This window comes from Chanodichthys erythropterus, chromosome 5 (genome assembly GCF_024489055.1).
Source record: "Chanodichthys erythropterus isolate Z2021 chromosome 5, ASM2448905v1, whole genome shotgun sequence".
NCBI lineage: Eukaryota > Metazoa > Chordata > Actinopteri > Cypriniformes > Xenocyprididae > Chanodichthys > Chanodichthys erythropterus.
This window is the reverse complement of record NC_090225.1, coordinates 1,525,049-1,549,675: the sequence shown is the minus strand read 5'-3', so window position 1 is coordinate 1,549,675 and position 24,627 is coordinate 1,525,049. Positions and strand designations below refer to the sequence as shown.

At 36.6% G+C, this 24,627-nt stretch overlaps 1 protein-coding gene across 1 annotated transcript in view; it reads left to right on the top strand.

Moving 5' to 3' along the window:
- itga9 (integrin, alpha 9) overlaps positions 1-24,113 on the top strand; it is a 113,986-nt gene extending 89,873 nt beyond the window's left edge. Inside the window, exons 19-28 of the mRNA XM_067385608.1 lie at positions 4,921-5,007; positions 5,104-5,183; positions 7,051-7,140; positions 8,116-8,224; positions 8,562-8,669; positions 13,663-13,788; positions 14,036-14,155; positions 14,249-14,344; positions 17,010-17,129; positions 21,134-24,113. Coding sequence (XP_067241709.1) covers positions 4,921-5,007; positions 5,104-5,183; positions 7,051-7,140; positions 8,116-8,224; positions 8,562-8,669; positions 13,663-13,788; positions 14,036-14,155; positions 14,249-14,344; positions 17,010-17,129; positions 21,134-21,232 — 1,035 coding nt within the window. The 3' untranslated portion in view covers positions 21,233-24,113. The remainder of the gene's footprint in view (positions 1-4,920; positions 5,008-5,103; positions 5,184-7,050; positions 7,141-8,115; positions 8,225-8,561; positions 8,670-13,662; positions 13,789-14,035; positions 14,156-14,248; positions 14,345-17,009; positions 17,130-21,133) is intronic.
- The last annotated feature ends 514 nt before the right edge of the window (positions 24,114-24,627 follow it).

Genomic DNA, 24,627 nt, shown 5'->3' with positions numbered 1-24,627 from the left:
TTTTTTTTGTATACCGCAGCAACGAATTTGAGACATGCCGCCGAAATGACTCTTGAAGCTGTATCTCTGCAATGCTTTGGCATATTGACACCAAACTTTGCATGTGTCATTTTCACCTCACTCTGACCACACCATATCCATTTGGTCACAGCGCCACCTATTGGTCAAAAGTCATAAAACATTAAATCTTCACAATTGACTGTATTTATGATTTCTCAGGCATTTTGCCAAGAATCATCTTAATATGCCTTTAATTGCTCATTGTTGCAGTTGGTCTGATGCTCCCAGCCATGGTGGCATGACTTATTGTGGCCTCCTTTGTGCTTGACCACTTAATGGCTGTTTTCTTCTCCTTCTGCATTCCAAAATCCTTCTAAATTAATTCTAACATACATTTGTTTTTAAATTGCTCATATTTCACTCTCTATATCCTTGTGTTTTGACACAGATGGAGCTCTTAACATTGATTTACAGTGTTAAATTTCATTTTGATAATCTTTTTGCAGTGAGTAATTGGTCATGACTGTTGAATAGCATGTATGCGGGGCTCCAGATGGAAGTGTATTGTGAGAAGACACAGTGGCCGCACTTTGTTTGCTGTTCTAGTACTGTACGTACAGCAGGACCCCTCTAATTACCCCAACGCCGCGAGAAGCCGTCTGTGTTGATGTGACCCGTCTACACGCGGCGGAGGTCAGGCCAGAACGTCTCCCTCAGGCCACTTCAGCTTTCCGTCATGCCGAGTGTGAACTTGCGCTCGCCTCTTGTTTTATAGTAGGTCCTGTTGACCCTGTGTTTGTCTTGCAACCCAAACCATCTGCAGCAGTGAATTGGTTTCAGAAGCTCTATCGCCTCATTCAGGTGGCCCCGGGGCCCCTCTTGCGAAGAGAAACACTCACTGTAATTAGATAAACGGTGGATTGTCCTTTTATTAGATTACGGCAGGTGAAGCGAAGACCTTCAAATTGGTGTCTTGGAAACAGTTTGATTTATTTTAGGGTTACTGAAGCGCTAAACGACGAGGCAGAGAGAAAGAGTGAAACAACCTGGCTGGATATGAAGTTTATTTTAAAGAGACGCAGCCAATACATACATCATTTGAGATTTGTTGATGTTTCAGTTTAATAACAAACCAGAGAGTAGTGAATTAATAAACACACCTCTTTTCTTCCTGTAGGCCATGGTGGAATAAAATTACTAAAACAGAAGTGACAAAACACTGGACAGATTTAGATTTAAAATAATAGAGTAAAATGACATTTTATGTCTCTCACCAGTACCTTCTCTTCTTCTTTGCCCTTCTCTGTAGGATCACCAACAGTTTATTTGGCGATGCTTTGCAGTTTAGGAAATAGAGGTCATTTTTGAACTCAAGTTGTCCTGGGATTTTCCTGTTAGTGCTTTAGAAGACATTGTGTCAGAGGGTTGCTTATTTAAGTCCACTTGATGAAGACAAAGGGTACGTCTCCTCACTGGGGCCAGACTGCAGAAAAAGTGCTGAGCAAGAGGGAGACGACTGAATAAATAATGTTGAACGATTCTTGCCACATATCGTACGTAAGGGATCTTATACCACTTTGGTTCAAGGGCCATATTATGTAAATAAAAAGAGGGACAGAACATTATCAATCTAATATCTGATATATTCAACTGAACACACTTGATGTTTGTTAACATGAATGTAATCAGGTATTTGTTAAGGTCGCCTTTAAAGTCCTTTCTGGCTTAGATTTCCAACAAATCAAATAGGATTTGATAAACTGTAGGGCTGGGGCAATGCTATCAATGCATCGCGATAATTTCTGATATTTTCCAAATGCATCGCAAATCAATTCTGAGATTAGTTTTTAACAGCAGATGCTGCTCTAGGCTGTATTTCAAATGCTCACGAAGAAGAGCACTCGTGCGTTCGACTGAGTCTGACAATGTATTTGCACCTCCGAATGCTTTTATGACGCAAGATTAATGTAAACAGCCCACTGCAAACACCCCTGTACTTCACTTCAACCTTATGAACTTTATGAATTATTATTTTATAGAAGGTTCAGGTGGTGCGAGTAAGGAATTGGAAGGAAGCAGAGTACGGAAACTAAGCTCACAATCGAGTCGAGAGAGAATCACGAAATATCAGAATTGATCCAGAATCATTTCTCGATTCGCAATGCTTCGATGTATTGTCCCAGCCCTAATAAAATGTAATGTAAAAATTCACAATTTTCTTATACACTAACATTCAAAAGTTTGGGGGCGGTAATATTTTTTTTAAGAAGTCTCCTATGTAAATGCAGCAAGACTGCAGTAAAAAATACAGTAATATTGTGAAATATTATTACAATTTAAAACAGCTGTTTTCTATGTGAATATATAGTAAAGTGTAATTTATTCCTGTGATCAAAGCATCATTACTCCAGTCTTCAGTGTCACATGATCCTTCAGAAATCATTCTAATATGCTGATTTGCTGCTCAAGAAACATTTCTGATTATTATTACTTTTATTTTTGAGGAAATTGTCATGCATTTTATTTTTCAAGATTATATTATATTCATATTTAAATGTTTTTTCTTTGAAAAAAAAAATCATGCCTTAAAATAGCTTGAATGTATCTCGACACCCTTGCATCATTTAGTATACACGATTCTATTAATATGCAAATTAGCCCCTTCGACGATCACACTTTGACGTGATTGGTAGTTTGTGACATCAGAAACACCTTTTTTCACTGCAGTTTAAAGGAGAAAATACTCAGCAATGGTGTTGACTTATGAATTTGCACATGGTTTGTCTTAAAGCATATTAAAAACACCACATAGACATATAAACAACATTAAAAACTTGATTTTCACCACACTTACTGACTCCAAACTTTTGAATGGTAGTTTCATCAGATTGTATCAGACACATTTGAATATCTGTGCCTAAGTAGAACTAGGGTAGCTGAACTGCAGACAAAAAATTTAATAATGCATGATCTGGTGCGGATATGGACCACAGACCGCAAATTGTGCACCACTGAGCGCTCTTGAACTCAGAAATGATTAACGGGCCACATTTAGTCCGCAGGCCGCCAGTTGAGGTGCCCTGCTGTAGCGATACTCAAAGCTGGGGAAACCAGGGCGTTAGCGCAAACGCTCCAAACGAGTGCAAAACGTGAGGCCAAAGCCTCAAACTCTTCCCCGGAGAGCTGCCAAGTGCATGAAAAATGAGTTTTGCAAAGAGTCCCAGGCTGTCCTGCACCCCCACTCATCTACTTTTGACTATTTATTGATGTATTTTCTCCGGCAGCAGTTCTTGTTATTGCTGCAACCTCGCTAAGAATAGCTCCAAATATAAACTCAAGAATGGGGAACACGTGCAAGACCTCACGTGGAACTGAAGATCCCAGAGTTAAGCGCTCATCCTCTGCATTGTTCCAACCTTCTGGTTTATCAGCGGCTCTGATAGATTCCTGAAGGAGCTTGGTTGTTTTTTATGCTCTCAGCTCTGTAAAATGACAGCTTCGTGAACTCTCGCTCTAGGAACGCTCACTCCTCACGGGGTCCAATCTCAGCTGTTTACACAAACCAGCCGGTGCTGCTCTGCTGTGTTTAGAAAAGCTCTCAACTCTCACTGGCAATTGTCCCTGTTACCATTCTCCAAGTGTTCAATGCATGTGAGAGCACAGCTACTTATGAGTTCGTCAAGTCACATTTATTTATATAGCACTTTATGCAGTACAGATTGTTTCAAAGAATCTTAAAATGTTAATAATCAGGTAGATAGAAGTATTAAAGGGATAGTTCACCCAAAAATGAAAATGATCCCATGATTTACTCACCCTCAAGCCATCCTAGGTGTATATGACTGTATTCTTTCAGACAAACACAATCAGAGATATATTTAAAAAAATATTCTGGCACTTCAAAGCTTTATAATGGGAGTGAATGGGGGCGAGATTTGGAAGCCCAAAAAAATGCATCCATCCATCATAAATATAATCCATACGACTTCAGGGGGTTAATAAAGACCTTCTGAAGCAAAGCGATATGGGATAATATCCATATTTAAAACTTTATTAAATATAATAGCGATGAGATCATTATGCCAGGCTAGCAAACAGTGTAACATAAAATTACTTCTAGTAGTTTCGACAACATGGTCTTGCTTACTCTGAAGTTGCAGTGAAAAAGTCTATGCGTTGTTGTTATTCCACTATATGATTCTGTCAGCTAAATTCACTGTTAGATTAGATCGATTACACTAGCTATTCACTCAAAATATAGCATGCTGAGGACATCTGCTGGTTAAAGATGTGTAAATGCAACAAGAACAGCAAAAACATGTTGTGCACACTTTGAAACCGCAGCACGTGAGCTTAGAATAAACAGACCGTTATCGTTCTTGGTGTGAACTGGTCTCAAATCATGGGATAATTTTCATTTTTGGGTGAACTATCGCTTTAATGTTGTAAAACTCATTAGAAACAAATTCAATTTCAGCTGTAAAGCATCTCCATAGAAGACAAACTGTCATTATACAGCTTAAATTCACATGCAGATGCTGCAAAAAAAAAGTAAACTTGTCTGAAATCTAGTCGACATGTCTGTGGTTTGCACTGCTCCAAATTGAGAAAAAATTTATTATTTTCTCTTCCAACTGTCTTTCTGCACAACTATATTGGAGATCTAAACAAAATTGTAATGCATTTTGAATCCAGCTTGCGAGAGTTTATTTTTCTCAACGGTGAACCATTTGCAGGCCTTCTGAACAGTTGCCTAGCAATCAGTGATTTCTTGGGTTTCTTTTAGATGTTTTTTAAGCATAGGCACTGCGGTTGGTGAAACTTTCTGCTGGGGTCTCTACAAATTACTACAGCTTTTGAAGCGTTTGACTGGTTATTCTCACTGTCATGTGGTGTTTTCTCTGTCTGATTCGGCTCCAGGAAGAGAAGGGCATTTCCTGTATGCTGGTAGAGCTGGACTTCCTCAAGTGCAGCATTGGATTTCCTTTCATGAGGGCACAAACCAAGGTAGTATGACAGGAGTGTCAGTTTAATGATTTACTAAGTGATCGTGTTAATTATAGTGCAATTCCATTTAACCTTGTAGTTTTATCCTTTTCTCAGTACCATCTATCTGTGCTGTTCGACACGAGTCATCTATCTGGTGAAAATGAGACACTGCTGTTTTTAGTACATGCTAGAAGGTGAGCATTTAATGCACTTTCCCTCCTTTAAAAGGTTTATTTCTGTGATTTAAATACACATGGTTCACATCATCAGTTCACATTAGGGAATGTCACAATGTTTATATTTGAAACAACTAGATAGATTAGACATTTGGACTTTTCCCGGTTTGGCTATTTTGTGAGAAATGAAGTGGTTTTGTTTAATAATGAAGTCGTGATATTAATCTAATGCTTGCCAGATGTGTTTTCTTTGCTCAGAGATATGCATTACACACTATGTGGTAAAGACTAGCTCTCTGTGAGGCAAATAAAACTTTCATAATGCACATTTGACCATCTTACAGTGTTGGCTTTATCAGTTATACACTGTATGCATAACCATGCATGTCAGTACCAATGCAACTGTTTAACATTTGGTTACAGTTTAATGTTTCTTATACTCATCAATGCTCCATTTATTTAATCAAAATACAGTAAAAAAAAGTAATTTTGTGAAATATTATTAAAAATTAAAATAACAGTTTGAATATATGTTACAATTTAAAGCTGAATTTTCAGCATCAGTCTTCAGTGTCACATGATCCTTCATAAATTATTCTAATATGAGGATTTGCTGCTCAAGAAACATTTATGATTATGCTGCTTATTTTTTTTATTATCATTTATTTTCAGAAATCTTTGATGAATAGAAAGTGCAAAAGAACAGCATTTATTTGAAATAGAAATCTTTTGTAACATTATAAATGTCTTTACCGTCACTTTTGGTCAATTTAATGCATCCTTGCTGAATAATTACTGACAGTAATGTAATGATTATGAATGCGTTGGGGAAAAACAGTAAGGAGATTGCTTTAAGATTTTAATAATTAACTGATAAACAAGTGTACCTCTCATACGGATTACATAACCTGAGAATATTTGTTTTCCATTTGAATTGGTTAATTTAAAAGTAAGGCAAGTTCACACAGAGAGACAGCAGAAATCGCACCGTTTGGATTCATTATTTGTGACCCTGGACCACAAAAACATAACATGTCATAAGGATAATTATTTTGAAATTGAGATTTATACATCATATATAATCATATAATAAATAAGCTTTCCATTAAAGTATGGTTTGTTAGAATAGGACAAAATTTGAAAATCTGGAATCTGATGGTGCAAAAAAATCTAAATATTGAGAAAATCGTCTTTAAAGTTGGCCAAATGAAGCCCTTAGCAATGCATATCCATTCACAAAAATACATTTTTGATATATTTACGGTAGGAAATGTACAAAATATCTTCATGGAACATGATCTTCACTTAATATCCTAATGATTTTTGTCATAAAAGAAAAATCAGTAATTTTAACCCATATAATGTATTGTTGGTTATTGCTACAAATATTCCCATGCGACTTATGACTGGTTTTGTGGTCACATTTTACAAAAGCAAAACATTTTGTTGTTATTGTGAGTGCACACAAATAAAAGTAGACTCTTCACAAATTCAAAAGATCTCTTATCTGTATGACCAAAAATTGAGTATTTTAAGTGCAAGTGATCGCGCCGGCGCCTCCATGTAAACGCGCTACTATTCAGCTTTCACACTCCGCACAAACACTTGAATAGCCCACATATTTCTAGGTTAACGTTAAAGCGAGCGGACATGTAAAGTTGCTACTACTTTCATGTTTCAGATGATAAGCCATTTGAGCGCTTGGATGTCCAGCTGTTAATGATCTGCGTGACTTTGCCACTTTCTGTGCATTTTTTGTTAACCTGCAACTAAGCGACTAATACAATTTTGGTCGACTAAAGCTCTAGTAGGGAAGCCCTACTAATGACTTAATAAATTTAAAATTAAGTGTCTTTTTTCAACATTATTGTTCTTTTTTTCTTAGTGCCAATCCAGAGCATGATAGCACGCTACATGACAACACACTGCAGTTGTCCATACCGCTGGTACATGAGGTGGACACAGCAATCACAGGGTAAGATTTACATTACCTGTCATTATTTATTCACCCTCATGATGTCCTTCCTTCTTCTGTGGATTGTCAAACCAAATATGTGTCTATATGACTTGTGCACCATATTCTGAGGCCGGATGATAACTCTGCCCAAAAATATAAGCACTTTCATTGAATGCATGAGACCAAACATCTCCTTTGGTGTTTCAATGAGAAGAATCACATGATATAAGAGTTTTCTGTTCATTGTTTTTGGTAGCTTTGTAGTCCATCACACCGCCAGACATCTGATAACACCAGAGATGTATGTATTTAGTATTTAGTTCTTATGTGCACATTACTTTTTTGGCTCCTGTTTCTGTGCGACGCTGGAGTATTTCAAACTCACAGGCTTGTTTCACAGAGATGAATGAGGCTTAAATACACAACATGTTCTACAGCGAGATGTACAGCCTGATAATGAGAACGTCCTCCCTGTAATGTTTTAGAAGAGTGCGCCAGAGACTACACGTCAGAATATAAACATGAGCTCCGGAGGTTAGACGTAAAACCAGATCAAAGTCTGTTTTGTGTCATTTAGCAAGTTAACTACATATGTATTAGAAGGTTTCTGTAATCAGTTTAGGAATAAAGAGATTGCATTTAGTACATATCGACAATCCTATGCGATGGAGTATCCTCCAGGTGTCTGAACTATAAACGCTGCAGTGTTTAACCAAAATAAAGTCATTCTGACAGCAGCACACTTGCATAATATTATAAGCTCAAAGCTACCATCAAAATGAATCACATTAAAGGGGTTGTATGATGCTTTTTTACATGTTTAAGAGAATAAGGGGAATATAATGAACATTCAAGCATGAAAACCTGTTCTAATAGACCCCAAAAAACAAAACTAAGACTGTAAAAGTGCATGATAGGTCCTCTTTATGTGAAAGACATAATAATATAGCACAATGAAGGATTGCCATAGTAACTGTGTGGCTGTCTCTGCAGTGTGGTCAACCCTACGTCTTTTGTGTATGGAAACTCAGTCGACCGATCACGCTTCCTTCAGCTGGAAGACATGGAGTGCAGCTTTCAGCCGCTCAACTTCACCTTTCAGGTATCCCGCATGTCCATATGCTGTTCAGATGAGACTTTTTTCTGACTTTAATGTACAATCAGCCGGTCATTATCAAAAAATAAAGTGATCAGAACCCAACTATGATGACAGCTGCTTCTGAAAACCCTGGAAATATGAAAAGGGTCCAATTACTATCATGCAAATACAAATATTATCATTATGCAATGTCACATTTGACCAGTCCAGAACCAGACTGCATTATAATGTGCTTTAAATGAATGTGAAGTGTATTGTTTGCTGTGAGTTATTAGAAGTTAGTGTTTGTGCTGAGCATAGATCCCGGTATAAATCCGTTTCCCATGTGCTGTTTGTGTAGGTGATAAACAATGGGCCCAGCAGACTTCCTGGCTCCTCGATGGACATCAGGATACCCAACCGACTGGCTGGTAACGGACCAGATATGTTCCATATCATTGACACACAAGTGAGTTCCTGCCACTGATGCTTGTTTATTTAGCTAGACTTCATTTTCAGTGCTGTAAGCTGTTCTTCCTAGGGATTTTGTGCTTCACCATTTTTGATTGGTTGACCAAGTCTCAGAGGGTTTGAATAATTTCATTGTCAGTTCACCATGATATTTTAAGCTTCTAAATCCATCCATCAATCATTCAATCAATCCATCCATCCATCCATCCATCCATCCATCAGTCATTCAATCCATCCATCCAGCAATCCATCCATCCATCCAACCATCCATCTGTCCATCCATCATCCATCTCTCCATCCATCAATCACCCATTAATCCATCCATCATCATCACTCTATCAATCCATCCATCAATCCAACCATCCATCTATCAATCCAACCATCCATCCATCAATCACCCATTAATCCATCCATCATCATCATCACTCTATCAATCCATCCATCAATCCAACCATCCATCTATCATCCATGCATCCATCAATTCAACCATCCAACCAATCATCCATCCATCCATCCATCAATCATTCATCCATTAATCCATCCATCAATCATCCATCTTTCCATCCATCCATCCATCAATCCAACCATCCATCCAATCCACCCACCCATCCATCCATCAATCCAACCATCCATCTATCATCCATGCATCCATCAATTCAACCATCCATCCATCCAACCAATCATCCATCCATCCATCAATCCATCCATCATTCCAACCATCCATCCATCCAACTATCCAACCAACCAATCATCCATCCATCAATCATTCATCCATCCAACTAATCATCCATCCATCCATCCATCCATCAATCATTCATCCATCAATCCAACCATCCATCCAACCAACCACCCACCCATCCATCCATCCATCCATCCATCCACCTGTCCATCTTTCTTTCTTTCTTTCTTTCTTTCTTTCTTTCTTTCTTTCTTTCTTTCTTTCTTTCTTTCTTTCTTTCTTTCTTTCTCTAGGTTTGCTGTGCTAATTTGTAGGGCTACACAATTTAGTCTGAAATGTTGTGATTATATAACAATATGACTATAAGAAAATTATATAGTAATTATTATTATTATTTTTAAATAAGAATATGAAACAAAATAAGAAATATTAATATGCATTAAGTAAAAAAAATGTATTTAAGAAAAAAATATATATTTATATTTATTTTTTATAATTTATATTTATATATATTTGTAAAATAATATTTATTTTACAGTGCAAGTATAAAATGTGCCTTTATTTTGGCAGAAAACTATGCTTCTCTTTTGTTGACAAAAGGAGGTTTATTAGCACTTCTTTTTACAAGTATGGGAAGATGATTGGCACTTTACGTTCCAAAATATGTTAAGCGACCCAAACTCACAGTGTGTGCAGAGATAAGTTCATGTAGAGCAGCATTTATTGTAAACCAAGCCGCTTAATTAATGAAAACAGACGATTGAAAACTGCCATAATTTCATGGCCCCATCATCAGTTGTGCATTACATATATCATTTTGCCATGTTATTTTTAAATCAGAGTTCATTATGTCTATATATAAATTTTCAATAATTCAATGGTCCATTGTCAATTATGCCTTACTTATATTATGTGTAAAACATTGTTTCTACTTAAGGTTAAGTATAAGATTACATGTACTATATTTACCTTATAAAGTACTTCATAAATGCCACAATTGTTGCATGTTTTGATTTTTCAGCTAAATATACAGAGTCAGGCTTTTTATCTGTTGAATCTATAGAAACAGGGCAGAGTGTTGATTATGTTCTTTTCACATACAGTGCGGAGGGCCGAGAGAGTTTAGTGAGGTCAACATCCACAGGCTTATAGTTAATTCAGAGGTGAGAGACAGGGTTTACTGGGCTGCCGTGGATTGTGCTTAAGTTAGACTCACAATAAGCTTCATATCGAGGGTAGAAACTCAAGACCAGCACAGCATTCATTGTTGATTTAACCCTTACAGCGGCCATAGTACTAGATCAGGCCAGGGATCAACCTGTTGACTGTGAATGGGAGGATGGGGGAGGTTTGTATCCCACCCTGTACGCCCCATATGGAATCACTTACGAGGGGATTAGATGGCTTGCACGAAAGGGTGGAATGGGACACTTGGGGAAAAGCTTCTGTTCACCCGGACTAACCTGTAGCACAGTGGCAATGCCGGGTAACCCGACTCAAAGAGGAGCGGATGTTCCCAGGCACCCACAAGGACAGCACAAACATCGGCCTAATTAAAAATGCACACGTGGAGGAATTCCACTGCTCACAAAACATATGGGGCATTTTTACATCAACAGCTTGGGCTGATCCCTCGACGCTGAGGAGATGTCTTAAATTAGAGAGGGTTACGTGACAAAGCTTTGTTCCAAAACCTAGAGCTGCCTAAAGTCGTCTGCTGCCTTCCAAAGCCAAAAACATACTTTAACATACTGCTTTTGTGTTCGGGTCAATTTGACCCACTTCAAAGGGATAGTTCACCCAAATATGAACATTCTGTCATCATTTATTCACACTCAAGTTATTCCAAACCTGTGTATTTCTGCATAGTTTCTTACTGCTATGACCTTACAACACTTTTATCATGATTTGTAAACTTTTTTTGATGTTTGCATCACATAATCTGCTGCATATGTATGATGAAGTCATTGTTCTGTAGCTCACCTGGTACAGTTTTGCACTTGCGATACCCAACGCTACAGGTACATTTTACTTCGAAAGTGTCGTAAATGTGCAAGAAGCAATATTTTGCACAAATGTCACCAATGAGTTTTTCAAATGAGTACTGTCTAGGGATGCAAGTCAGTAGATTTTGAAACAGTACTGTAGTGAAATCAGCCCATGAATGAATGACACAGTTTAGTGGGCTCGTAAAGTCACACGTGAAACAGGCAGAGATCCTTTCCTTTGTCTTGGGAGAAGACAATGCGAGGTCTTTAGATGCTTTACTCTATGGAGGTCTGACTGGAAATGATGCGAATTAAAGGAAGAGGTGAAGTGTTCCCCGGGGCCAGAGGGGTGGAAGGGGCTGCGGGACAATCACTCCAGATGGGACGCGCTGTCAGCAAAAGGCTTCCGAACTCCCACGGGGAGAGAACTTCCTTTCGTTATATGAATTACATCGCAGGTCTGAGCTCACTGGATGAATTATAATGTCAGCGCGTCACCTTTCAATAATCCCACCCAACCATTGGCATTTTGCAAATAAAAAGAATTTGATTTAAAATGTAAATGGACATTTTGAAATGTTTATGAACATATTCTATTGAAGATGACAGTAGAAATTCAACAGTAAACAAGTACGGTGGAGTAAACAAATGTGTTTAAGCTTCTGACGGAACTGTAATCAGTAAACTGTAAGCTGTTTTCTGCCACGGAATAATAAAAAGAAGAAAGATAATTGGGACTTTATATCTCACAATTCTGACTTTTTCTTGCAATTCTGACATTTTTCTCGCAATTCTGACTTTTTTCTCACAATTGTGATTTTATATTGTAATTGACTTTTTTGCAATTGCAAGTTTTTATCTCACAATTCTGACTTTTTCTCGCAATTCTGACTTTTCTTTAAATTCTGACATTTTTCTCGCAATTCAGAATTTTTTTCTCGCAATAATTACTTTTTTATTGTAATTCTGACTTTCTCGCAATTCTGACTTTTTCCTCGCAATTCTGACTTTTTCTCTCATTTATGAATTTTTCCTCGCAATTCTGACTTTTTCTCTCATTTATGAATTTTCTCGCAATTCTGACTTTTTTTTGCATTTGCAATTTTATTTCGTAATTGACTTTTTTCACAGTTGCTAGTTTATATCTCCCAATTTTAACTTTTTTCTCAATTCTGACTTTTCTTTAAATTCTGACTTTTTTCTCACAATTGTGATTTTATATCGTAGTTTACTTTTTTGCAATTGCGAGTTTTTATCTCACAATTCTGACTTTTTTCTCGCAATTCTGATTTTTTTCTCGCAATAATGACTTTTTTATTGTAATTCTGACTTTCTCGCAATTATGAGTTTATATCTCGCAAATCTGAATTTTTCTCTCATTTATGAATTTTTCCTCGCAATTCTGACTTTTTCTCTCATTTCTGAATTTTCTCGCAATTCTGACTTTTTTTTGCAATTGCAATTTTGTTTTGTAATTGACTTTTTTCGCAGTTGCTAGTTTATATCTCCCAATTTTAACTTTATTCTAAATTCTGACTTTTTTCTCACAATTGTGATTTTATATCGTAATTGATTTTTTTGCAATTGCGAGTTTTTATCTCACAATTCTGACTTTTTTCTCTCAATTCTGATTTTTTTCTCGCAATGACTTTTTTATTGTAATTCTGACTTTCTCGCAATTCTGACTTTTTTTTTGCAATTGTGATTTTGTTTCGTAATTGATTTTTTTCGCAATTGCTAGTTTATATCACCCAATTTTAACTTTTTTCTCAATTCTGACTTTTTTCTTAATTTTGAGTCCAAATTCTGAGGAAAAAAGACTGGCTTTTCTTCTTAGAATTGCAAGTTTATATTGCAATTCTGACTTTATAACATGCAATTGCGAGTTTATATCACATAATTTTTTAGAAAAAAAGTCAGAATTGTGAGATAAAAAGTGGCAATTACCTTTTTTATTCAGTGGCAGAAACAAGCTTCCATAAACAGGGTTATTATAGTAAACTAAAACCATAAAAAACACTTTCATTACTTAAAATAAATGTTATGTAAATACCTAAACATTTTAATTCAGATAGTTGCCATGGCAATATTTCTTTTGTTTTGTTAGTTAAACTCGAAGTACTAAAATATCTAAAACTGAAATAAAAGTAATAAAAATCCAAAAAACGTAACAAGAAATACCTAAAACTTTAATTGAATATGAAATTTATAAAAATAAAAACAAATTCGTTAAGCGCTACAGTAGCAGATCAATGATACTAAAATAACATTGAGTTTGAGGAGTGCCCTCAATGAACCTGATCTTGTTTTCTGTTTGTCTGCAGGTATCAGACGGTCGAGGGAACTGCACGTGGCACAGGAACCCCAAACCTTGCACAATCCCACAGGACAAGGAGAGCATCTTCCACACCATTTTTGCCTTCTTCACCAAATCCGGCAGAAAAGTTCTGGTATGACACAGGACTTATTGAGAATAGTTAAAAAATAAATAAATAAGCCTCACTCTGTGAAAATGCCATCCAAATGCATTTAGTGCTTGGAAATAAGCCATATTTGCATATTTAATGTTGTTTGACGGTCCTTTATGTTAAAGCATATGCATTAGTGCAGTGGATCACAGCATTTATTGCCCCCAAAACGCTCTCCTCATTTTTTGTGCTGAACGGGTGAATCTTTGATGGCATACTGTGTCAACAGGACTGTGACCGGCCTGGCAGAGCATGTCAAACTATTTCCTGCAGTCTGGGATCTCAGGCTAAAGAAGAGGCCATAAGTATAGATGTGCAAATACTACTGAACACTGAAATACTGCAGAGGGTGAGGAACTGGCCTCATAATGTAAAAGATATCGTAATGTCATGTTTTTTGTGCCTGTCTGTGAATGTGTCTGTCTTTGTGTATGGTTTGCAGGACAGCTCCTCTGTGATCCAGTTTGTGACACGAGGTCACGTCCAGCTGGACGACAGGGCCGTGGAGGTCTCCGCCGGGCTTCCCGAGGAAATTTCTGTAAGTGATCAAATGGATGAATAATCCAATCCAACAGCCAGGCATTTCTTACCAAGCATATTTGTACCATTACTGTAAACTACACTCAGACTTACGCTGACACGCTGGTGGTTTTCATTGTGTGATTGAAACCGGTATGATTATTGTCTTTGAAATCGATCAGGACCCCTGATGCACGGAAGAGAATTAAATTGTCCGTTTGCATGATTCTGAGCTCATGGACTCTTAGTAGCCGCTGAGATCTGGGTCGAGTTTGCTGTTCATAAGGGAGCAGGAGGCTTTTTTTACTCTACAGCTGTGCTCAAGAACAGTCGCCACTAATACTGCAGACCTCGGCGTGCTGATTGATTGGAGGAGTATGGGACGGTGTGTCAGTGGAAGTGTTGTGTCTCACTCAGCTGATTGGGTTTCTGACCTGGTTTCAACCAGGCCAATTCCTAATAGGGCGGTTTAATGGGTCTGCGCCCCTTTTACCCTCGGCACTTAGGAAATGCATCGGTCCCAGAGCAATCTGTTATTAAGTTGCACAAGACAGTCCCTCGGGCAAATGACGGACATGCATCTCTCATTTAGAAATTGCATTGCCCATGTACATGTATAAGCATTAATCCCACACAGTCTTCTAGCATGTTTCAGTTCCCATCATGTTCACAGCCGCCTTGACATATTGGAAATGACAGACCGATTGTGAGCGCCAAACCTTTATATGCTACTGTATCTTTACTTTAGCCGTGACTCCGTCAGCTGAACTCAACAAATGCTTTAGATATATTTAGTGTGATATTTATATCTTATCCTTCAGTTTGCATTGTTAGTCAAGAATAGATATAACATAGTAATGTTTATTCCAAAGACGGCGCCCAGAGGATGATATTAGTGCTCTTTCATAGCTCAGGACTTCACCTCAGAAGCTCCTAAAAGATAAGGAAAAAAAATATACTGTACCGGAATGAGTCTAATACTACAGTAAGAATATTGAGTTATAAAATGAAGATCATTTGATCTTAAAGGAGACCTATTATACTCCTTTTACTAGATGTAATATAAGTCTAAGCAATGTGTGTGTGAAGTTTCAGCTCAGATCATTTATTATAGCTTGTCAAATTTGCCCCTATTTGGGTGTGAGCAAAAACACGCCATTTTTGTGTGTGTCCCTTTAAATGCAAATGAGCTGCTGCTCCCGCCCCCTTTCCAGAAGAGGGCGGAGCTTTAACAGCTCAACAATAACAAAGCTGGAGAATCTCACGCAGCCAAAATGAGGATTGTTAGTGACGGTGTTCAGCCAACATGGCCTCGCCCCCATTGTTACATGTTCTTGGGGGCGGGGTTTATGTAAATTTTAGGGTTTGTGATGTCACCAACCCGGAAAGAAGCTTGTTGTAGTCCCTACCAGCCGTTTGTTGTAGTCCTTAAAAAGCATTTTAAAAAAAGCAAACTAGTTTTTGGTAATTAAAATAAAGCAGGAATAAATTTAAAATATAAATATTATATGAAAAACATAAAATAAAAAAAAATAGAAATTTAGAAAAAAATTAGAATTTTAAAATTCGAAAAAATTAGAAATGTTGCCTTGGCAACTAACTAAGTTTAGGTTAAAGTAATAAAAATACTGAAGCTAATACTGAAATAAAAATAAAGCTAAATGGAAATGTAAAAAAAAATAATAAAAATAACACAAGCACATAAATTTACTAAAATGTAAAAAAAAATTAAAATGAAAACTGAAAAAATAAAATAATAATAATTTTAAAAAGTAATGATTAAATTAAATATATATTTTTTAAAAATATAAATATATAATTAATATAATATAAAAATTAAAGCTAATTACAAATATAAAATACTATAAAAGTAAGTAAATAATGCTATAAAAAAACCCAACTGGTATCTTAGTAAATCTGAGCACAGAGTTGTTAAGATCTCTTCTGAAACACTAGAAGAGCAGGAGACTTCTTCAAACGTCTTCATTTGCATCTCATTACTGATAGAAGAAACAAACTGAGATATGAACGAGATCTCATTTGTGGTTTTACTTGACTGCAGGCTGTGAACTGCGGTATTTTATTTCGGTCCTCATATTCAAGGAGTGAAATTGTGTCCAGAAACTGAAGCGAGATTTATCTGGGCTGGCATCTCGCTCCAGACTGGGATTTTCTGCTAGCTTTTCATGCAACATTTACAGCCAGATCCACTGAGGGAACTGTTGCCCTCGCTGTGTTTTTGTGGCAGTACTTTATGGTGTTCAGAGGTGAACTTCTTCCACATTTAACAGTCAGCAAATACGGATGCCATAAAACACATATAAAAACTGAGTGTTATTTAGGATAGATCATCTAAGACAGACCTCAAATATTGATAATGAATGCTGAAGTCCAGTTGTAAACAAATGATCTCTTACTGACATTCTACAATCATCCGGATTAATGTAACCCCTCACAGATGTGTGTTTGATTGATTTGTTGACTTGAAATCTCATTTCCCTTTGATTGAGTCAATGCCCAATATACTGTAGACTCAGCACAGACATTATAACATCCAGGAAATGACACACTGATTCTTGCAGTCTGTAATATCAGGTCTCTGGTTCCTCTGAGAAATGACGATTTATTTAACTCAGGCTCTGCTGAATGTTGTGTGTTCACATCTATGTTCACCGTCTCTGCAGCTGGTGTTCGAGGCCCTTCACAGTCAGGAGCCCAGGGGTTACGTGGTGGGATGGATCATCGCCATCAGCCTGCTGGTTGGGATCCTCATCTTCCTGCTGCTGGCTGTGCTGCTCTGGAAGGTACCTCACATATTAAGTGAAGAGATATTTTGTAAATTACCAACCGTAAATATATATAAAAATGAATTTTTGTGAGTGGATATGCAATGCTAAGGACTTCATTTGATCTACTTTAAAGATGATTTTGTCAATATTTAGATTTTTTTGCACCCTCAGATTCCAGATTTTCAATATATATTTATATCATAACAGACCACAGATCAATGGAAAGCTTATTTATTCAGCTTTCAGATGATGCATAAATTTCTGTTGTGCACACATTTCTATTGTATAATAAAATGTAGTTTTTAAAGTATTATTATTATTAACATTACATTGTTATTATTTTTTTATCAATATTATTATTATTACTTTTAAAAGTGCAGTTTTTATACAATACTAATATATCATTATATCATAATTTCATCAAGTTGTCAGTAAAGTTATAATACTAATATTTTTTATTAAGAAAATATTACATTGTGTTATTCTTATTATTCATTTTAAAAGTAGATTGGAAAAGAAGTCTCTACTGCTCACCAAGGCTGCATTTATTTAATCGAAAAATTCATAAAATCTAAAATAATTGTTTTCTATTTTAATCATTTTGGAAAAAAAATGTAATTTATTCCTGTGAAGTAAAGCTGAATTTCAGCATCATTACTCCAGTCTTCAGTTTATTTAAAACATATTCAAATAGAAAACATTTATTTTAATTTATAATAATATTTCACAATACTGCAGTTTTTACTGTATTTTTGATCAAATAAATGCAACCTCGGTGAGCAGAAGAGATGTAATGTTTCCAAACTTTTGACAGGTACTGTAAGTTTTATGAACTTGTATTAAATCATAAAACACACAATCCAGAAAAAAATAAAACAAAAAAATGCAAAATTTGGGAAAAAATTTAACTCATTTCATAGAACCCTAAATTTCAAGGTAGTTTCCGCTGTGGAGTTTACTCGTAAACAAAGAAAAGCAGAGCCTCTGCTTTGAAACAGTAAAAAACCTGTTTTATTTTATCTTCATGCAGACTTTTTTAATCATCAAATTTTTGAACAAAAAGCTGAGAAAATCACGTTTTCCTAAAGACATGCATAAGCAATACTTTGATTGCTTGTTTCTGCTTGTTCTTCGCCTGTGTTTTGATCTGGAGATTCTGTACTCTTTCAGAAGATGTGTAATAGCGCCCCCTAAAAAAACACGGAAAGTCGGAAAGTTCCGTCAATGGCAGGGAAAGAGTTCAGTGACTTTGATAGAAACATTACTCCAGAATCAACAATGGTGAAACATGTACATGAACATCAGACTTTCTGCTCGGTTTCCTCCCTCATTGGTCCATCACACAGAGACGTCCAGATGAGCATGTTTGCTTGTCATGTTCACTTCGTCTTTTCACATGAAACCTAGTACAAATCTAAAGCCTGAAATGGTTCCTGTTAGACAGCAGTTCAGCTCTCGCGGAGTAAATGTCGGCAGAGAATGTGACCCATCAGGTCACGGTGTATTGAAAGAGCAGAACCACCTGCTCATGTGCAGCGTCCCATTACAGTTAAATTAGCACCGCGCTGCTTTTAATATCCTCTGTCAAAAAAGGCACAGGAAAGCGGATGTGGATGAACTGTGCTTTGCTAACAGTTCTTAGATAATTCATTAGTACGTCATGAAATGATGCATGAATATTTAGTGCATTGATGGTCTTTGTACCTCACTTTGCGGGAGTCTTGTAGAAGGTCACATGTCCCATAAACCCTCATTCACACACTACTGTTGTTTTTCTTGGCCTGAGGGGTCAATAGAGAGCTTTAGACCGACCGTAAAGTGAACAAAACACAGCGCTGACAATAATTTACTCGTACACATAAAAGTGAATCGAACAGATTTCAAGGCTTCTCAAACAAGCCCTTCTTTTCTTTTCCACTCCATTACTTTCCAGTGGGAATACTGGAGCAAATCCTGGAATGTTGGTGTAGGGATACTTTCCCCCCCAAATCCGAGATCTGCCAAAATAAACCTCCTCAACAAGAGCTGCACATGTCCAGCTACTCCAGCTTCAGGAAATGCCTGGAGTGAGCCGAAGTCTGAATCAATAAACCGCATTCAAACAAAGACAAACCTGTTGAGTCACAGGAAGAGGAACAGGACATTTCCTGCGCTGACACCGTTTTTTACAGTAGTGCTATCTGTGTCGCCCATCCCACGATTTATCTGACTCCCACTCGGTCCATTGGCTCGAACTTCACAAAGGGAGAATTCACCCAAAAATGACATCATTTACTCATTCAGAATTCTTGAATTTCTTTCTTTTGAGAAACTCAAAGTTTTCCATATAATGAAAACCACCATATTCCACTATATATATATATACAGTGCTTCCCACAAATAGACTTTACTTGGGTGGGCTGCCCAGGTATATTAACGGCCGCCCAAGTATATGGAGACACATTTTTGCTTTTATTATTTTTATCCTCTTATACATTTATATCCGCCCAATATAATAAAACCATCCGCGATCGATTAACTAGTCGTTTCGTACCTGCTCATTATGTGTGCATCAGAAGGGGGCGCTGTTGCGCATTCTACAAGCTTGCCCAACAGCGCTTCAGACTGCTTCAAAGTGATTCTCAATCAATGAAAAGCGCAGATTTATGCCAAGCGATTGCTAATGAACTCAAGCTGATGAATTATTACAATGTCTACTTCATGGCCTTTATATAAAATGTTTTAGACGATTGTAAGAATCTGAAGGATCAGCCTGCAATAGTACAGACATTTCAAAATAAGAGTCCTGGTGTATTTCGGGCTTGTTTATAATTAAAAGTCACACTCTAAGTTTTTTCTTTTTCTTTTGGGCATTATTGGTATTTTGGTTACACAATAAATTGTATTTAATTTGATTTCCATTTAATTCATAGTAAATTATTATAGTCTCACCCACAGGAAGAAAAGACTAAGAACATTATTTGACACATATATTATTCATTATTTAAATTTTACTAGTAAAATCTGTGTCCCATTCACTGAGAGAGACACTATATGACAGCAAGGAGAAACTAGGAAAATGTGAACCATTTAAATGCTGTAATTTTGCATAATTTACAATGCATAATATTAGTATGTAATTAAATGTAATATGCTATGTAATTAAAATTAAAATTAATTTCAATAAATAAAATTACTGTTAAAAATCACACCATTTTTGTGCCATGGGTAATAGGAGGATTTTTCATCCGGCTACCACCGCAAGTATATTTCAAACCTGCGGGAAGCACTGTATGTATATATATATGTATATATATATATATATATACAAACACACCGATCATAAGCATATTATGGCTTTATGTGAGGAACAAAATGAAACATTTGTTATTCATTGAAAATCTTTCTTTCTGCTGTAGCTCAAATTTTATTAGAATATCAAAATATTCTTGTGTAAACATTCAATCCAGGCATTAATGACACCTAATACCATTGCTGAATGTAAATTTATAGGATGTATAAATATTTTTGGATACCTATATGATATGATAACAGTTCGATAATCATCAGTCATAATGAAATCTTATGTTGGGTCAAGACCTTAAAAATGTGCTGTATTTTCATAGACTCATTTTAATTTGATTAAATACATATTTCCTTCTCCATACGTCAGGATTGTGTTCGGGTGTATCTGATCTCAGTAGGGGGTCAGTAATATTTTTAATGTTTTTAAAATAAGTCGCTTCTGCTCATCAAGGCTGCATTTATTTGATCAAAAATACAGTAAAATTGTAAAATATTATTACAATTAAATATAACTGTTTTCTATGTGAATATATAGTAAAGTGTAATTTATTCCAAAGCTGAATTTTCAGCAGCATTACTCCAGTTTTCAGTGTCACATGATCCTTCAGAAATCATTCTAAAGGTGGTATATTTTGCATGATCAGATGGGTTTTTCTTGCGAAATGAGTGTATTTTGTCCGTACATCTGTCCACCCTGAATGCAGACACACTGCAATTGTTTTTGTGTTTTGCAGATGGGATTCTTCAGGAGGCATTACAGAGAGATCATAGAGGCGGAAAAGAACAGGAATGACAGCGACGAAAGCTGGGATTGGGTCCAGAAGAGCCAATGAGAGCTTGGATTGGGTTCAGAAAATCCAATAAGCTGCTACCTTCATCACGGCTCTCTCCTAAAACCCTCCAGCCTTCCATATGTGGAAGAAAAGAATATTCTCCAGATTTTTCGGAGGTTTGACACTTTTTTTCATTGATGGCGATCTAGCTGACGTTCGAGGTGACCGTGTGGCCTGCCAGAAAAGACTCGCAGTGGAATTCCATTGATCCCAATGGGACAGGCCTCTTGCCTGAAGAGACGGAAAGAGAGACTTCCTGAAACGGAATGTGGATATCGTGTCAATACTAGCAGACGATTTCAACCCTCAGGGCGCTGTTGAAAAGCAAAAATCTATTTTTTATAAAATGTATTCCATACTGTATAGAAGAGAGCTTCAAGAGTTGTTTTTAAAGCACTGATGACTGACACACGCCAAAGAGTTGAAGTTATTCCTTCACAGTGTTCTGATGCACAGACCTTGAAGATGGATTGGATCTCTTCATCCCCTCAAGTTTTCATTTACAGAGAATACAAAGTGTCCTTCCTCTCGAGCTACTAAATGTCACGAACAAACAACAATGACGGAGGAGGTGAACTGTTATCCCAAATATGCAACGACTCGAGTTGTTCGTTTCAGTCCGGTTGTGCTAAAAACAGAAAGAGAAAAGCATATACGTTCTCAGCTCAAACACGTTTTGTTCATTATATGTGAAATTCACAGCTTAGAGCATTGTTTGTACTGCACTGGATATTGACCCCACTGAAAGATGCATGAAAAGATTCTTTCACCAAAATATATAAAACTTTCTTTTTCTGTCTTATTTTCCAACCACTTGTCAAATTCTTTTCACGATCTAATCAGTGTTTTAAGGATTAGTTCATGTCAGAATTAAAATTTCCTTATAGTTTACTCACCTCCATGTCATCCAAGATGTTCATGTCTTTCTTTCTTCAGAAGGTTTTTGAGGAAAACGTTGGATTTTTCTCCATATAGTGGACTTCACTGGGGTTCAACGGGTTGAAGGTCCAAATGTCAGTTTCAAAGAGCTCTACATGATCCCAGACGAGGAATAAGAGTCTTATCTAGAGAAACCATCAGACAAAAAATAAACATTTATATACTTTTTAACCACAAATGCTTATCTTGCATGCTTCATGCATGACGTAATCATGTTGGAAAGGTCACAGCAAAAAGCTAGGGCAAAAAACTGTAGATTTACCTTAACTTAGTCTTTGCAAGTTCACTTTGTAAACACTGGATCGGTACTTCCACCTATGTCACGCGTGACCTTTCCAACATGATTACGTCATGCGTGGCGCAGTGCAAGACGAGCATTTGTGTTTATAAAGCATATACAGTTGTATTTAAGAAAATGGCCGATGGTTTCTCTAGATAAGACTCTTATTCCTCGTCTGGGATCATGTAGAGCTCTTTGAAACTGACATTTGGACCTTCAACCCGTTGAACCCCAGTGAAGTCCACTATATGGAGAAAAATCCTGGAATGATTTCCTACATTACGTTACCCTGCAAATTCTCCTCTTTGAATCCTTTTTCCTCACAAATGTTGCAATTGGTTGACTTAAGATCTCATGAATTCTACTGCAAGTAAAAAAAACACTTAACTCTGCCAATTATTGGCAGATATTACAGCATGTTCTGCGTTATTCCTCTCCAGTAAACCTAACACCATAGAGTACGTTTTTTGACGCTCAGACTTCATAGGCACAGGTTTTAACCGTGTTGAACCTGCAGTGTGTAATGGCCTAAAAATAGATGGGAATGTGCAGTACTTCATCACTGGGCACAAACTCGTACTTTGGAGCTTATGGGAACAGCTTGTTTAAAGTCAACATTTTAGACTTGTCAGAGCGCAGCCCTTTACACGAGCCGTTCGCTGTCAGACTTCACATCCATTAACCGCTCAGAGAACGACATTTTAAAATGTTTTATTCATTTCCCTCTCATTTTAGAGGGTTGATTCGAAAGTAACCATTTATTTGATGTTTGTCAAATGATCTAAAGCTTTGCAGTTGGATGTTAGATGATCTCTAGAAGATTTTCCAAAAATATATATCTTAATATCACCACTGGCATGGCAAAAACACGTCTGCATTTCATGCCCGGCCCAACGTTCTTGCATAGGTGTGTTTCAGAGAGACACATACTTGACATTGTAAGTGTGTATCATAACTGTGAGTGTTGTTGCCATTATCACCTATTTTGAGCATTTTGGAATAAACTACTGTCACTGAATTTCAGTTTTATAGATGTATTGAGAAATATGTTTGTTGTACAAGCTCAAGCTGTATATTTATCTACTGAAACTGCCATTTTAAAATTAAAAATCACAAACAGATGTTTCGTCTGTTTTTTTCGGTGCCACCCAAAATATTCAGTGTTTCTTGTAGCGCTGAGGCCCTCTAGTGTAAAACAAGCAGTTTACACTTTACTGCAGTGTTCAATGTCTACTGTGACCAAATTCATTATATAATGAAATGCTTCAACAAGTAATATGTTTGAGTAGTTTGAATTTAGCAGGTGGTGTCAGGTTAGTTTAAAAATGTGGTTCTTTTGGATTTTAGGCCTATTTTGTTTAAAATGACGGCTTTTAGCAATGGTTCGTTCACACTGGAAATTGATGGAGATGCATTGTATTCTGGGATACAGTATTACATTTTTCTTAAATCTTGTGTGACCTTATGGACATTTTTGTCTTTTTCAGTTTTGATTTTTTGATCATTTCACCTGTGTTAACTACATACATTTTGGCACATGTGTGTATTTTTATAGGAATTTTACTATTTCACTCCCATTTCCTTTAATAAATCTATTTTACACTAGTAACACAAAATAGTTCCTCTCAGGGCCTTAAGGAAAAAAATGAACCCCATAAAATGTGCAATTTTTAACCCCAGGGCCATTTAACTATAAAATGAAGCAGTCTTTGTTAATAGGTTTTCATTCTGTTGGCTTCGAAATTAAAATTTTTACTATTTTTTTTACCAGATGGTGTCATTTTCTCAGGTTTGGCCTATAAAGCAAATGTTCGCTTTATTCTTGTTTTCTGCTTCTTCATATTATAGAGCCAATTAGATAAATTATGGAGCTATAATTGTGTGGGTGTGTTGGTGTGGATATCTGAGAGTGGTTTATGTGTGTAATAAAAGAATTGTGTGTAATATTTGAGAGAGGAAAACTAATGCAAATCACAAATCCAATCACCGTGTACCAGTGGAGCTTTGCTGGCATCTAATGGAAAAAATGTGGTCCTGCGCCCAAACAAAATCTTACTGAAAGCTCATTTTTTGAGATATCAACCACAAATTTGAAACACAACTTGTTCAGATTAATGGCTTTGATTTTCTTGCAGTTTTAGAGTTCAACATGTTTCACAAAATGTGACCCGTGCTG